General features: G+C 37.9%; 1 protein-coding gene across 1 annotated transcript; it reads right to left on the reverse strand.

Annotated features, from left to right (window-relative positions):
- Positions 1-122: 122 nt before the first annotated feature.
- On the reverse strand, positions 123-8,875 carry LOC146329597 (ubinuclein-1-like). The gene is made up of 14 exons (XM_084714868.1): positions 8,555-8,875; positions 7,331-7,435; positions 7,012-7,110; positions 6,574-6,708; positions 6,315-6,406; positions 5,683-6,226; positions 4,858-4,928; positions 4,425-4,554; positions 4,165-4,289; positions 3,041-3,163; positions 2,717-2,860; positions 2,127-2,177; positions 1,292-1,951; positions 123-564 (listed from the first exon to the last, which is right to left on the reverse strand). The coding sequence occupies exons 1-13, from the start codon at positions 8,783-8,785 to the stop codon at positions 1,318-1,320; spliced, it is 2,484 nt and encodes an 827-aa protein (XP_084570994.1). The 5' UTR covers positions 8,786-8,875; the 3' UTR covers positions 123-564; positions 1,292-1,317.
- Between the last annotated feature and the right edge of the window lie 7,428 nt (positions 8,876-16,303).

Consider the following 16,303-nt stretch of genomic DNA (forward strand, 5'->3'; position numbering starts at 1 on the left):
TGACCAAGTCTTCAAATGTTTTTTTTTCAATAAAACATTTAAATATTAATAATATTAAAACCTGCAGCTAAGATTTGCCTCAGCTGCTTCATATTAAGATAAATAAGCTAAAAACAAATATCTACACAATAAGCTCTTTATTATTTATTAATTCAAAGTAAATCATTCACATTTCAAACAAAGCCTTACAAATACAAGTCACTTAACAATTTATTATCCCAGGTGATTGTTTGACTAGCAGTAGAGGTTTCTCACAGAAACAGATGAGGTGGGATTTCAGTTCATGTCTCTGCTCAATGATAAAAGTGCTTTCATCAGCATTACTCCCCTTAGTTTCTTCCCCATCTCAGAAAAATATTCAATATAAGTAAAGATGACAGAAAGCACATGACAACACATTTTCAGCTGAGAACCACAGCTTGTGGCTGTAGACAAAAACAGAGTCATATGAGTTTGTCTGCTTTTTCCAGGTAGCTTTTTTCCCCACATGTGATTTTGGCTTAACTTCTCTTGTTTTCAGAATTCCATCATGTGTCGGTCCATCTGCTTGGAAACTGCTCAGATCTAGAAATAAAGATGATGCATAAAAGACTTTTTCCTACCCACGTGATAAAAATGTGTGGGCAATGTGACTGATCATCATACAGCTGTGTTACTTGCATTGAAGCATATTATTTTAAATTTACACCAGCTTTATACTATACATCAGTATAAAACAGGGTGATTTATTATATTCTTTTGATGGCTGAAATGAAATACTGTGAAACTGTCAAAGTCTATAAAACTAAATTGCATGAAACTCAAAATCTTTGGGTTGCACTTTGATAAAAGGTATCATGTTACAATAAGACTACTCTAATGAATGATTTATAATTAGGTTGTTAACACTTTAGAAATTACTCTGCTTGCTCAGCTTACTTCGTCAGCGTTTATACCGGTCAGTTACCCGCATTAAACTGGTGTCAGGATATATTTTAATAGTCAGAAACTTTAATTTGGTATCAAATTAACATTAAACTACTAGATTCATACACAGAGCTTTGTCAATATTGTTTACCTTGACTTTTTTACTTGATCCATAGTGGGAATTAAAAGTCAGGATATCTGCTGCTTTGATAAGAGTATACAGTATATTTAATCTGTTTCTGGTGAGTAACCCAACTTTATAAAAGTGCACTACTAAATTTTTGGAGTACTAGTGATTTAAGTAGGGAAAACATTTTGCCAAAGTTACAGTACCAAATAACTATAAGGTCATACGTAAGTTTTAACAACAACAAATAAAACTTACTGTGTGTAAATCTGCATCGGGAGTTGTCACTGTATAGTAACAACATCATCATCATCATCATCAGAGATGATCTGCACTTCTTCAGTATCCATGTGCCTGGCGAAGTCTCCGATGTGCAGCAGCTGGGGCAGAACAACCTGACACACCTCACTCACCGGGAAACCGACTGGGCTGGACTGAGGAGGCGGAGGAGGAAGAGGAGGACTTTTTGTGTCCTCCGTAAAGCTCCAGTGCTGTAATGAACGTTTGTATTTTGCGACAGCTGCTACCAGGAGCTCCTGGGAAATGGAGAGAGGTTGCTCCCGAGCCAGCGCCTGATCAGCGAGGAGATCCAGAAGCGAATGAGTCTGAGCAGATGCGGCAGATGAGGCGCGGACCAGAGGCTCGTCCGCCTCCACCTCCACAGGTGTGGGGGAACCAGCATCCACTGCCATCCCTCCTCTGCCTTTAGTTTCCACCTTTTTCAAGACAGCAACTTCCTTCTTCCCAGAACCAAGTGACACAGAATTGGAGATATTTGAGCCTCCGATTAAGCCATTGTCTTCTTCCTGGGGGAGTCCTCTCACTGGTGGAGATCCCTGGAAAACACTGCAGCCGTCTGACGTAGTGGGAGGACCAACGATAGACGGCTGCTTCTTCTCAGGCCTGGCCTTCTTTACTCTGAGTGCAGATGCAACACATCAGATGAGTTCGTAATTTAACATCTTTTTATCTCTCCTCCCAAAAAAGCTACTGACTTTTCATAACATCTGTCGTAGCTTTTAACTGGATCTAGAAATCATTCATACCAAGCAACAGACAAAAATGTCTCTATTATGAGCTCAGTTGTACTTACGGTAATGATGTCGAGAGGTTTAAAATCTTCTTGCTCTCTCTCATCAGCACTCTGAAACAAAACATGTTGAGAAAGGACATGTCTGTATGTTCCATCTGGTAAAAAAGTACTTTTAAAGGGACAGTTCACCCCAAAAATCAAAAATGCATGTTTTCCCCTGTCTTGTAGTCCATTTTATCCATCTAGATTGTTGTGGCGTGAACTGCAGAGTTTTGGAGATGTCAGCCATATAGAGGTCTGTCTTCTCTCCAACATGATGTGACTAGATTGCACTCAGACTTGTGGTGATAAAAGCATCAAAAAATACATTTTAAAAATTCAAAGTCAGCGTCCCTTTTGAGAAGTCATGAGCTGGTGACTCAAGATAGTCAACAGACCTTGCTGTGAGCAGTTTCATGGAGGAACTACGTTTTTTGTTCCATTTAGTCCCATCATATTGGAGAGAAGGCAGATATCTCTACAGCTGACACACTGCAGCACTACAGGCCAGGGCAAAAAATATGTATTTTTGATTTTGGGGTGAACTGTTCTTTAAAAGTATGAAAATAAGGTTTTGACTGGAGCAGTGAATTGGCATCAGTGTCACTTACCTGGATTGCATCCATCCTTTCGGCCAGAGCGGTTTGACCTCATTGTCCAACAAGGTCTTTAGGTACTCCTCCATATCCAGGCTCCCTTTGTTTTCCTTTTTATGTTTCTCTATTTTCACCTGTATCACATGACACAAGCACTCCCTGTACGAGAGAAAATAAGGTTATGTTTAAACAAAGTAAAAATAATGTAATATGCACTGAAGTGGGTTACATTCCCTTCTGTTCCCGTTTTCACAGACCAACAAAGCCTGCTTCTCTCAAAGATGAGATTGAAGTATTTAGTCTATTTCAAATACTCTAGTGATGTTTTATACATCTGACCTGATCTCTTCGTTCCATTTGAACAACTTCTTAGGACCTCCTCTTTTCCCGCCTTTGTCCTCCACATTGTCCTCTGGACCAGCATTCACCTTCTGTTTGCCTCCTTTCTCCTCCTCTGTTACTCTGACATGGACAAAAGCAGAGTTCAAGATGGGGAATGGAAACGTGTTTCCACTGAACCCAAACCCTACAAAAAGATGTGTATATGTACTGCATCTAATGATGTACACAGGAATCTTTGAATAATGTTTATACAGGATTTCTGCAGGTTTAAACAAGTTATACAAGTACATTTAAGACTTTTTGAAAGCATTATGAATGCAATTTAAGACCTATTTCACATCCATACTGGCAAATAAGTATGAAGAATATGAAGGAAAATTGGAGTACAATAATTACTTTCAAAGTAAATTAATTTATGCTGGCATAGATTCAACTGCTAACTGAAGGTCACTTACTGGAGTTGTAGGACTTAACTTTGTCGGGCCAGAGTAGGTCACGCTGAGTGCCGGACTTTGGTGAGGATCAAGTTTTATGGTTGATACAGCATGAGAAATACATTTTTTTTCCCTCCAAACATGGTGCAACTTTATAAAAGTAACATTAATTTAATCATCTGATCATTTTTAAGACCTGTCAGAATTGTATTTAAGACACTTTAAGGCCTAAAATTCAGATGATTGGATTTTAGACTTTTTAAGAGCCCTGTTATACAACTTTTATGCCTTATGATACAAGGCAACAAAACATTATTGATGCTTCCACTGACTGACTGGAAAAAAGGTACTGAGTATGAGATTATAATTATGAAATTTTTCTCCAAGAGAAAACACTTACTTCAGGATTAGAGTCTAAAAGTGGTGCCACTTTTGTTGACTGTAACTTGACAGAGTTTACATTGAACCAACTGCCATAATTTACTGAACAGTTTCCTGTTATATATAGTTTGGACATTATCAGAGCAATTATGGTAACACGTGTCTGTGGCACATCAAGCTATGTCTTTTATTATGCTGTTAATGTGAGAGGGACCCCGAGCAGCAGAACTTGCATATTGTGCATTTTTACCCCATGAATGAAGTATTTTTCCAAACTCATTAATCAACATACACTGATGAACTTACTTTGAAGTCTTGACTTGTTCATATACTTGGCAGTTTTCATGGAAATGTGCAATCTGCTCGGGCATAACTTTGCCGATGGCCTCCTTAAGTTTGTGCATGGGGTCCTCCACGTAAGGAGGTTCCTCCTGTCAAGAGTCAAATTCAAGAATAGTCACATGCAAATTACATTTGAACATACTGCCTGTAATAAAATACAACTCAAACATTAAACAATAACCCATACTACCTGTAACACAACTCAAACATTAAAATGCACTCACCATGTGTGTGTTCAGCAGTCTCTTAGCACGCTTGAGGAGTGCATCTTTGCTGCAGGGCAGGAAGGACGATAGGTGTGTGTACACCTTGGAGCGCAACTGGCCACCCTGTTCCCGACACTGCAAATCAATTCTGGACAAAGACACAGTGAGGCATGAATCAGGCACCATGTTAAACATGAAAACTATGATAGTGGCAGGCTACCATGGACAGTCAGTACATATCATCTGCAGGTGTGCAGCAGTTCAGGAGTTGAATCTCTTGTCTATCAACTGATCAGACCAATCTGGGCAGTCAAATTTTTGGTATTTATGACTTGAATCTGAGCAAATGTGACCCTGAAGGTACCTTGTGTAATTTTTATCAGTAGTAGCGCCATGTAGCAATGTTTCAATAAACGGGTACCTGTTTTGTTTGTGTTGTTGGATAACTCACTCTAGAAGGATTGAGTTGATTTCTGGAGTGAAGAACTTGAGTTTTGACTCCCCCTCTGAGATCTTGGCTGCCTGAAAAATTAGGGAAAGTCATCTCTGAATCCATTTACAACTTCTGATTATTTAATGTGCGGTTGTATGAAGTACTTATCGCCATGTAGTCTATTATCTATTGTAGAGGGCAGTTGACACGCTCTGAGTTTTGAGAAGCAGCAGGAGAACAGGTGCTGGAAGCTTAGCAATGAATGTATATTAAAATAAAATTTGTTTTAGAAAAAAAACAACAAAATATATTTTAAAAAAAATCAGTTTAAGTGTACACTATATTTAGAGTATTTCTGCCGCTCTCTCTTACCATCAGCCATCCATTTCCATGTGGAAATCACCATTACATAAGCCAAATATTGCTCTGATTTTGCCAGTGCAGTCTGGTTGAGTGACAGTCATTTTACCTTGCAGAACATGGGAGCTGGTGGTCTACCGCTGCCTTGATCAGTCAGTTAGTTTGTTTGTGTTATCGTGTGAGTTCAGTGAATCCAAACTAACCCTTCACAATACTGAAGACCCACAATAACACTAACTTGTTGAGGAAGCGGTAGACCAGCATATGCTGCTTCTCCAAACTGGGAGCATGTTGATCGCCATCACCTATAGGTAATACACTGACTATGGACAGTTACCAAAAACAACCCCACTTAACTGAGCTACTGCTGCCCCCTTTAGGCGGCATGTGTGTGTGTATTTCGCAAACCCTTTAAATCTATCAAAACATGCACACAGGGACATCCTCACTTTAGCATACACAAACAACAAAATTTAAACTTACCACCATGAGTTTTTGAATGCTGTCTTCCAGTCCTGGAGAAAGTCCCTGAGGCAGGAGGACACACTGATGATGATGTGACTTAGAACTGGTTTGTGACAGAGGGTGGATTTGGTCTGACTGACACTTCAGCTGCAGGTCAGTCTTTGTATTTGGAGGCTGAGTGTGATCATCTGTTTTGGGCTGAAAAAGCTGCTCCTCTGCTGCAGGTTGAGCCCCTTCACTGACGTCTAATAAAGAGTCCAAATCGATATCAAAATCCACTGTGTTGGCTGCTTGGATGAGAGCGTGGTCATTGGTAGATCCAATCAGACTGAGGAGAGGGTCAGCCAATCCTGTGCCACCCCCTCCAGCAGCATCTGCGGGGAACAGAGGGATTGTGGGTGAACCCATGAATGCTGCTGCCCTCGGATTTGCCGTCTCCATCTTCTGTCGCTCCTTTTCCTTCTCCCTCTGAAACTTTTTCAACATGCTGGTGACACTTAATGTGCCAGCAGCCTTTTTTTTCTTTTTCTTCTTCAGCTTATCATCCGGTGCAACTTCAGTGCTACAAGATAAACACATTATGCTCATGAGAGAATTATTTTAACAATCATTAAATCAAAACACAAATGGCATTACTTTGTCAGCTTCACCTGGACTTTGAATCTTCATTGCTTTTCATTTCTCCGCCTTCTTTGCACAGCTTCTTCTTTGGCTTATCTTGTCCACCATTGAGTTTACGTTTCTAAAATGTGTGAAAGTGTTATCAGATACAAGTAACATGGAATTGAAATTGACTCAATGATTAAAACAGCATTTTAAAAAAAAGTGTTCTTAACCCGAAATTTGTTCTCTGAGCTTAACAGGACATCCACTTTAATGGTTTGCATGCTTCTTAGACGCACAACTTACTTTTGAGGGCTCAGGTGTTTTCTCCTCTGTTGTGAGGTCCTCTGTGTCAGAAGCCTGGCGGAACTGCAGCACGCCTGAATTTATATAGAATCCACCAAATTTAGTTGTGATGGAGGCTGGCACAAACTCATCATACTACGGAGACGAACCAGAAGTAACAGATTATATCAATTAGAAAAATATTTTAAAAAGCTTAGGAAAAGGTTGAAAATTAAAATGAGCCGAAGAAAAAGTTTAAACATGTTGATGGTCTTCGATTGATGGAAATATGATGGACATATGTGGTCAGTGGCTAAAAGGGCAAAAATTCCTAACAACTATTGCAAAAGCCAAGGCTAAAACTGTCTTTGTGCAGCACAACAGATGCTGATATAACAGACAGAAGAATGAACTAATAACTCTGGGGAAATTCAAATGTGTGATTTAACGTTGACTCACAGCCTCAGAGTTGTCAATGAAAGAATCCTCTTCATCATAACCATATCCGATATCAATCAAGTCCTGAATGCGATCCTTCTTTTTCTTAGGTTTGCCACCCTGCAACAAGAGGATACAAAACATTGTTGTGCCATTTGTATACAACAACATTTTGATGAAGATTTTAATCCAGAGATATTGTCTATAAACAGAACAATCTTGTCCAGTGCACTTATTTTCATTTTCAAAATGGAGGGTGACACCTGTCTTCATTTAACCAAAGGGTCCCTGACAAAGTGTGTTATATTTACCAATAATTCAGTCTTACAAACCTACTCACATATTTTTCCTCCAACTTCTTTGCGATAGCAGCAACCTCATCCTTCTCTCTCTGTTCTTCCTCTTCAAATCTGCTCAGGGGGACCTCAACGTTTGTGTGGTTGAGCTAAAAAAAAAATCATATCAATCACAGATTTTACACAAAAGTAAACAGTTCTGTGCCTTTAAGTCACATTTAGCATACTTGTAAAATCAATGTCATAGGCTGTGCAGAATTTGAATCATGTTAATTTGCCAAATAGGTTTTCACATACACTGAATTTGCTGTGGTATATCGGTGCAACAAACCCAGTACAAGAAAATAAAATTTAAAAGTTGAAAGCAAGTACTGTAAGTCCAAAAGCATAGATATAAATTTGACAATAGCATATGAAAAACAAAAATATTTTCTGAGAAAAAGAAAAAGAAATGTACAATATGACTAATTTAAATAGCTAAAGGAGCTGTACAGGGGTATGTGCAAAATATTGGCTAGGGAATGTATAAAGTTCATTATATTATGTTAAAGAATATTTGTAATTTGTAAGATAGAATCCATGAACTGTGCATTAATGTAATGTAATTCAGTGCTGCAGTGGACAGAAAAACAGCATGGACAGACTGTCACACGACATAACTAATAAAGATGACCTATCACTGATTCACAGTCTCTGATTTGCATATTTTTTAAAGAAAAAGCCATCTGGTGGAAACCAACACATCACATCACAGAAAAGGCCAAATAATCTCAGGTGAGTTGACAACTTGGGTATTTGGATAGTTTCTAATACAGAAATATTTTGACACAGTGCAATAGTTGAAAAGATTAACTAAAATCACTTTTAATGAGATTTGTGTTTGAGTCTTTTAACAGTATGAAAAAACAGTCATAGTAAAAGTAGTAAAACTCTTTCATTTAATCACTTGGATTAAATTCTGTTCCAAGTATTTTTTTTTCTCAATATGATTAATCAAGATATTGATATGACACACATAAATAAGGGGAAAACAAAGGTATTTAATTTTTCTATGGTACAAGAAAACAGACATAGCCTGTTTTCTGCTAATAGAAAAGAGTCCAATCATGACCACATTTCTTATTTTTTATATTATGAGATTACACATATAACATCTGGCGTATGACCCTCTACAGTACCTTTCCAGATATTTAATTTAGACTAAGTCTTGACTTTTCAAACCATCTGTGAATTGAGTTTTCTTGGCAGAGTTAATGATACAATCTCACCTTGTTCTCAAGGAGCTGGCTGTAGCTGAACTCTGCAAAGCTCCGCTCATCAGGCTGAAATAATGTGAGCACCAGTCGGACTGTGTCGGTGTGGGTCGGTTGGTCCGGACTGGTTTCTTTCACCTGCAGAACACCTGGCGGACACTTCTGGACCGCCGCCGCCGGTTTGACAGAGGATGACGGTTCATCACTGGACAGAGTAGTCAACTGAACTCTCCGAGGTTCCGCCATCACAACTCATTCATAACACCAGCAGTGTCTGTGGTTTGGTTTCTACCATGAAGGGCTCCGCTCATTAAGTAGAAATACATGCAGGTGTGTTCAACCATATTGCTCAGCTGTGTTTCTCCTGCACAGACCAACAGCCAATCAAAATAAATAAATAAATGAATAAATAACGACAAGCATGACCTTTATCTGCTGTAGTTATCGGCTTCCTAATCAAAGTAATTTTACATTTTTGGAAGTAGAGCTAGCCTAGTTTATTCTTTTTTTTGCGGGGAGTTGAGAGGAAAAACCAGCTGCAGGTTAGCTTAGCTAGCTAGCTAGTTTAGGGTGAAGACTGAAAACAGAGAAACCCTTGGCTTGTTTAACCTGATAAAATCCACCTACCAAGTACTCTCAAACTCGTGCTCAAAATAATTCACATGTCGTCTGTTACATTCATACAAAAACTTAAGGACAGTTAACCTTTTTGAGGAGGTCAGGTGCCGCACTTTTTCCTCTTCGCAGTTTCCGGGGGTATCGTGGTTGCCTGGCAACGGCTGAGCAAGCTCCAATAATTCTCTGCCAGGTATATCAGTTAGCTTAGCTAGCTCCGTAAAATTATGAACTATTGTTTTTTTCTTTTTTCTTTTTTTTTGGTCACATGTCATTTTATCTACAGATTAAACACACAACATATTAATTACTGACCTTCAGATGTGTTAGCTTTAGCCAGAGCCACACTAGGTGTTTCCGCCTGTTGCCAGTCTTTGTGCGAAGGTAAGCTAAGCGGCTGCTGTCTGTAGCTTCATGGTAAAGCTAACGCTAGGTTTAGTATACAACAAAGTCCAGGTGTGCCTTGGGATTTTGTGACAACCATATTTTATTAATGCAAATTACGACTTTAAGTTATGAATTATTTTTTTAATTAAGTGTATCAGTACTTTGTACGCACTCCCCCCCCCCCCAAAAAAAAAATCGTCATGCAGTGAACGGTGTTGACTATCTTAAATGAATTCTTGAATTATTTTATTAATTTATATTTCATGAGTAATATTGTTGTTTGTCAAGTTTTATTTTGCATTGGCAAAAAGATAGATAGATAGATAAATAAATAAATAAATGTTATAGTGGTAAGAGTGGTAATATGTTATAGGGGCTATTTAGCAGATATGAGTACCTGTGTGCCTTTTGGTGTGGCTTGAGAATAAAAGTTTGAAAACCACTGTTATTAGACATGTATTATAAATATTTGCATCATGTCAACACAAAGTAGATACATATGGACACACATTAATAGTGTGTTTCGTTGTTAGTGTATACACTAAATAGAATAAAATTCTGATTATTTTATCTGATTATTTACTGCAAAAAAACAAAATGCAAAACTGATGGCTTGTGGGTGATGTTTACTTAACAGGTGGGAGGAAAATATATAAATATGTTAAAAGTTATAGATTGTTACATTAGAAACTATTTTAAATTTTAGAATTAAAATATTCTTATTGAACCATGAAGCCACCTGTAAACAAACCTAAATAAATATCTTTTTTTGAATATCGTTATATTTTAAATGAATGAGTTTGAAAACTTTTCACAGACTCCCTGGCAACAGTGCCACAGGCCCAATTTCAGAACCACAGCTGTAGATACTGTCATGAGAGTAAATATAATCCGTAGTTGCAGCTCTATACTGAATCTCTGTTTCTTTGTACCCGTCAATAGTTATCTTGTTTTATACATTTAATGATAGTTATAATGAGAACATGGGCTGGTCACACTCCCTGCACAGCATACATCAGTACACACCTTAAGTCGATGAAGCAAAGTTGATGTCATTGATCTTCTCCCTTCTCTCTCTAGTTGATTCACGGTGAAATGAAATGCCACGGTGTTTGGAATGAAAATGGATTTGGCTTCTGGTGCATAATTGAGAGTTGTCGATGATGGGATGGCCATGTCGTGCAGCACTGTGCCTTCTTTACCACACAGGGGCGCTGAAGATCCACCAGGCTGAGCAGAGCACAGTAAGTGAAAGCACAGATATTTTAAGGACAGTTTACCTTGAATTCACTATGAACTCGTCATCTCACATGTACACTATACCCTGTATTTTGTTTGGATACAAAAATCTCAGAAAATTGTAAATCTTACAGTAAAGATGGCACCATCACTGACAGCAGCTTTATTACAGATTTTCTTCAACATGATTAAACTTACTCAGTGTTTTCAGCTAATTAACATGATGAAATCACTGCAGGCCTCAGTATTTTTTTTAGTACTTGCATAATTTTACCTTAATTGGATAAAAAAACTACTTTTACCAGATGCTGAAATGCTTGATCAACATCTTATCATTTCATAACAGATACAATTGAAACTTAAAGCCATAATATGCACCATTTTCCAAAAGGCAATAACAATATATAGGCTCATATAAATATAATACCTCTCAATCATCACTTATGATCCACTTGAAGTGTGTGGTGGTGTGTGTATCTGCAGAGATCCTGGTCCTCTGCCTCCTTATTTTCTCCTTATTTTTCTGAATTCTGGACCCTTTACCAACCAAAAATGTCTGAACTTGACATCCTGGGACTGAAACTCAACAATCAACTATCTCTCTGGTGCATTTACAAGCAGCTCCGACAAATTCTACTGATTCTACCTTCAGTACATATATATGAGTAATAGATAAATAAACAACCTTCAAGTCAAGGCCAGCCTTCACTTCCAACAACTCCTCTGAGGTGATGACCTGACAACTGTGTTTTGACAGTTTGAAAGACTAGACTGAAACCAAGGGTCAAAAAGACAACCACCAAATCTAAGTGGTGTGTGTGTAAATCCTTCTCTTTTTCATGCAGCCTGCACTCAGCCTGCAGAGAATTGACTTTGACAATTACAATAACGGGATAATTGCAATCTGTCACTATACATTCCGTGTTAGCATATCACAAAATAACCAATCCGAGCCATTCACTCCACACACACATGTCCCTGATCTGCATAACACACACAGAACCCCGCTTTGTAATTATAAATGAATTTCACGGTGCGAGGCTTTTAATGCAAATAGGCCTAATATGGATCTTTTTTTTTTCCTCCCCTCTCTGACCAACACGACTGAGTGTGTGTGTGTGTGTGCATGTGTGTGTGTGTGTGTGAGGATCAGATTGCGGCCAAGCTTTGTTTGACTAGCCTCCCCTCTCAAACGAGTTAATGGGATGGAAGTTATTTGCCACCCTGAGCTGACGATGCGAGGTCGAACAGAAGCGTTGAATTAAAAAAAAGGCGTCAATAAATGTGCTGCTGGAGACAAAGAACTAAAATACACCCGAGCAGGACAAAGACAGACAGATGGAGACTGCAGGGGTAGCCTCGGTCCCTCTGTGTGTGTGTGTGTGTGTGTGTGTGTGTGTGTGTGTGTGTGTGTGTGTCGTGGTCTGGTTGCTGACAGGGACCCCATCAGTGCAGGATCAGAGTGGGGAAATTGGAGGACAATGTTGGGAGAGGGGTGTGGGGGATAATTTAAAGCGATCGGGGAGGCGGTGTCCCAGAGGTGCATAATTCACTCATTCATTAACTAGACCAAACAAGAGCCAATATTAATTAACTCATTCCTCGTGCCGGGGCCTCCCCGAGAAGCGTGCTTTGTTGTCAATTGGCCACAACAGTGGTCGGAAGTGAAGGCTTTAACAGCAGAGCTGACAGGCCACAGGGTGAAGGAGTGTGTTAAACCTGCAGCCGTTGTGTGTCTGAGTGCACATTTTTACGATTATAAAATATTACATTTAATAATAATCATTGATAGAAAGTAACCTTTTACTCAAGTACTGCACTTAAGTACAATTTTGAGGTCCTTTATTTGATTATTACCATTTTCTACTGCATTATACTTTTACTCCATTTCATAGGGAAATTTATTAAGAATTTATGTGGCAGCTAAATTTACATGTTACTTTAAAAATTAAGATATTGCATATAATGTAAGTGATTATCTTTTAAGACATGATGCTTTTGTATGGATTACACCAACTTGGGGGTCCCAGCCCCTAACAGGGGTCGCCAAAGCTTCACAGTGGGGTCACAAGGCCTACTTGATTTTAAAGGAGTGCAAGAAAACTCATATTTAAAAATAAATAGTTGGCTGATATATCAGTATTTCATTCATTTCTGTGAGGAAAACTAAATGTAATTGTTAGCATTGAGGGTAAGATATAAACTTATCTAACAGGATTAGGGCACAGGGAAGACCTGAACACAAGCTGTATTCACAGAGAGCTAACTCTTTGCTAAACAGCAAAAGTACGCAGTTAAAAAGATCAAAGAGCTAATCAGTCCCCCTGGGAAGTTTTTTGTTTGTTTTGTTTTGTTTTTATTTGCGCTCAGTTTCTTAGCAAAAAACGCCTAAAAACATTGTAACATGCTTCACAATTTTTTAGAAAAGCTGCCATGAAATCAGGCATTTTAGGCTGCAAGAATCCCCCAAATAAGCCTGTGAAATCCTGGAGGGACTGGCTAATAGAAAAATGGTCAAGTGTCAAAGAGAAGAAAACACTGCATTTGTCTAAAAAGACACCTCTTAAATATGTATGATTTAAAAAAAAAATACTAAAAAATAAAAACATAATACGGAGAGAAGACTCCTTTCACACAACTTCCTGCAGTTGTTGTGTCACTATTTGGTTAATTTGTACAGTTTATCAGTTGTTTTGTACCTTTAATTATCCCTAAAATATATCACTTAGTCAGGGGTTATCAGTTTACTTAATGGTAGAAAATGAGTCCTTTAAAGAAAAGATTTGGGAACTCGATTAAACTGCTCAATGGGATAGAAATTAGCAAAAAATGAATTACAATAGTCCCACCTTGCTGCTAATAATAATACTCAGAAAGGCAACAATCTGCATAAAGTATATGAGTACTTCTTATACAGTTACTACTAGTTGTAGCACTACTACTATAACAATCATATTAATCATTAGGGATGGTACCATTTGCTGACTGGTCAGTATAAAAATATCAATAAGCTCTTGGACAGATGATACTGCTCTCTGTATTTATGTAACGTTAAATAAACAGCTGACAGGGCTCAGCTAAATGCAATAACTAAGGAAGCAATTTACTTTAACTAATTATTTCTGCAATGTAATAATAATAAAATAACTATTTTAACTATTTTTAGATGACTTTATGTCATGGTTCTATATTTTGCACCAAATTATGGTGAGTAGTATCAATAAGAGTATCAATAAGTATTGATATCAATAAGCATAATCACCATCATCAGTGGAGAGTAAGTCAGTATATTTACTCAAGTGCTGCTCTTCACTATAATTTTTAAGATACTTGTACTCAGGGCTGGATTACCAACCAGACAAAGGGGACAATAGGGACAACTGCCCCGGGTTCTCAGACCTCAAGGGGCCCCCATTCTTTTGGCAGTTGATTTTTTTTTTTTTTTGGAAATCTTATTAGGGTAGAGTTAATCCAAAAAAAAGACCCAGAACTTTGGGTGTTGGTATGTTTTTTTTTTTTTATCTTACCAGAAGTTTAGGCTTGTGACAACATCAATCCCTGGCACACCTGGTGTTTACCTGCTTTACCTTTACCTGCTCCTGGTGAAACTGCAACACCACCTGTGACCTTTTGTGGAGCGACTCTACTCTTATATCATTTAAATATCCCAGATCATTTTGTGAATAATGTAATGCAAAATATAGAAATTAAAATGCCATTCATCCTTACTCATTCTTAGAATACTGCAAAATAAAATGAATAAATAAATGAATGAATAAAACTATCCGTGAATTCTCCTTCCGCTCTCCTCCACTGGGGGGCGCTCCTCCACTGAGCCTTCCTCTGCTGTCAGGCCCTGCTAACTTTGATTAAGGTTTAAATTGGCTGAATTTAATGAACGTTGCCTAATTAGGCAGGATAACAGCTTTAATTGATAAGTAATTATCTGCCACAAATTGTTATTAATTCTCCAGCTCTGTCTTATAGTGTACAGAGTCTCCTCCGCTCCCCCCGTCTCCCCTCTCTCTCCCCTCCTCCCCTGCAACATTTTGTATTTATGTAAACAAGCAGTAGTAAACAATTAGACATATGTTAGGATGGGATATTCCGCAGGGTATCATCAGGCTGTGCTTGGACTGGCAGTTTATCTGGAATTATTTCACTCACTGACTGATATCTTTGAGCATTAATTGCTTAAACTGTTCTGTCATTTTGGCTGCATGCCATCGACTGCATGCTGTCATGACTTGTGCAAAAAAAAGGCTGCGAGAAAAATAGCTTGAAAAGTGGTTATTTGAATAATAAAGAGGACTATAATACAGAGAAAGTACTTTTAGTGCTTTAATATCAGGATAATTGTGTTAATTTTTCACCCAATAATCTTACAACCACAATATTGATTATTAAGTTATAACTTAAATGATTATCTAGTTTCATTAAGTAATTTTTAGTCTGTGTCTTTAAATCAAACTTATAGATTGTGCAGTGACAATAATGTTATGATGTTTTCACATATACTTGAGTGTTACTCTGTTGATGGAGAGGAAAATGTAAAGTACTGACAACATTTTTAACAACATCAGTCAATTCTTAAAGGAAATGTGAGCAACTGCATCAACCAGGTTTAATCTCGGATGAAAAATATAAAAATTTTAAGGAATCTTGTAGCATCATAGTTCTTGAAAAAGAAGTTTTAAGAAGATCCTTCTGGCTTTGAATCACCTGAGGATCTAAATAGAATATTTAAAGTACCAAGAAATGAAGGATAAAAAGAAAACCGAACCCTATCAAGGTATCGTGACAACAATAAATTTAGCAGATAGCAGATTTAGCAGAAAAAAACTTACAAAATCTGTCAGGAATCTGGTTCAGGTTGGGCCTGAAGCCTACATTAATGTAGGCAAACCGTTTGCCTCAAACAACCTCCATGAATCAAAAGAAGACACTGCATGACAAGAGTCGGTGCAACACGTATTTAATCTATCATACTTGCTTTCATCTTTATTTATCTTTGTTTATCTTTATTTATATTTTTGTGAAAACCTACATGCCAATAAACAAACACAAGTTAACAAGTAATTATGTCTGTCAGGAAACCATTTACAGAGTTAGTATTACATGTAAGCAGTTGATTGGGATTTGCAGTTGCCTAATTGTTACAGGCATATACTTTTTGGCATAATCACATTGATCAGCTCAGTAAATTATGGAGAAATTGATTTAAACTGCTGCCATCACAGTGTTAAGATGGCCAAGATCACCACAGTCACCTCAGTGCTTGCTCTTGGTGGGAACAGCTGGGTTTATAAGGAGTAGGGTCTACGACTGCTGTGTACCTGAGATAACTCTGTTATGATTTGGCGCTATACAAATAACACTGACTTGACTAACCAGAGTCATCCCTCACTATGTGCAGTGCCTGAACTGACGAATTATCTGTCAGACGATAGAGCATGTAAAAGTCTTAAAGATGTAAAGATGTATTTGCACATCTCTTTCAGGAATAAGATGAATCAACAGAGC

This window comes from Lutjanus erythropterus, chromosome 3, assembly GCF_056507025.1.
Source record: "Lutjanus erythropterus isolate fLutEry1 chromosome 3, fLutEry1.hap2, whole genome shotgun sequence".
NCBI lineage: Eukaryota > Metazoa > Chordata > Actinopteri > Lutjaniformes > Lutjanidae > Lutjanus > Lutjanus erythropterus.

What these genes read in the sequence shown, in the direction of transcription:
- LOC146329597 (XM_084714868.1), bottom strand. Translation starts at nt 8,785, where the DNA reads ATGGCGGAACCTCGGAGAGTTCAGTTGACTACTCTGTCCAGTGATGAA. An exon ending in TCATTGACAACTCTGAGGCT is followed by an intron (nt 6,709 to 7,011) that starts GTGAGTCAACGT and finishes TCGTCTCCGTAG; the next exon opens with TATGATGAGTTTGTGCCAGC. An exon ending in ATCAACTCAATCCTTCTAGA is followed by an intron (nt 4,555 to 4,857) that starts GTGAGTTATCCA and finishes GTCTTTGTCCAG; the next exon opens with AATTGATTTGCAGTGTCGGG.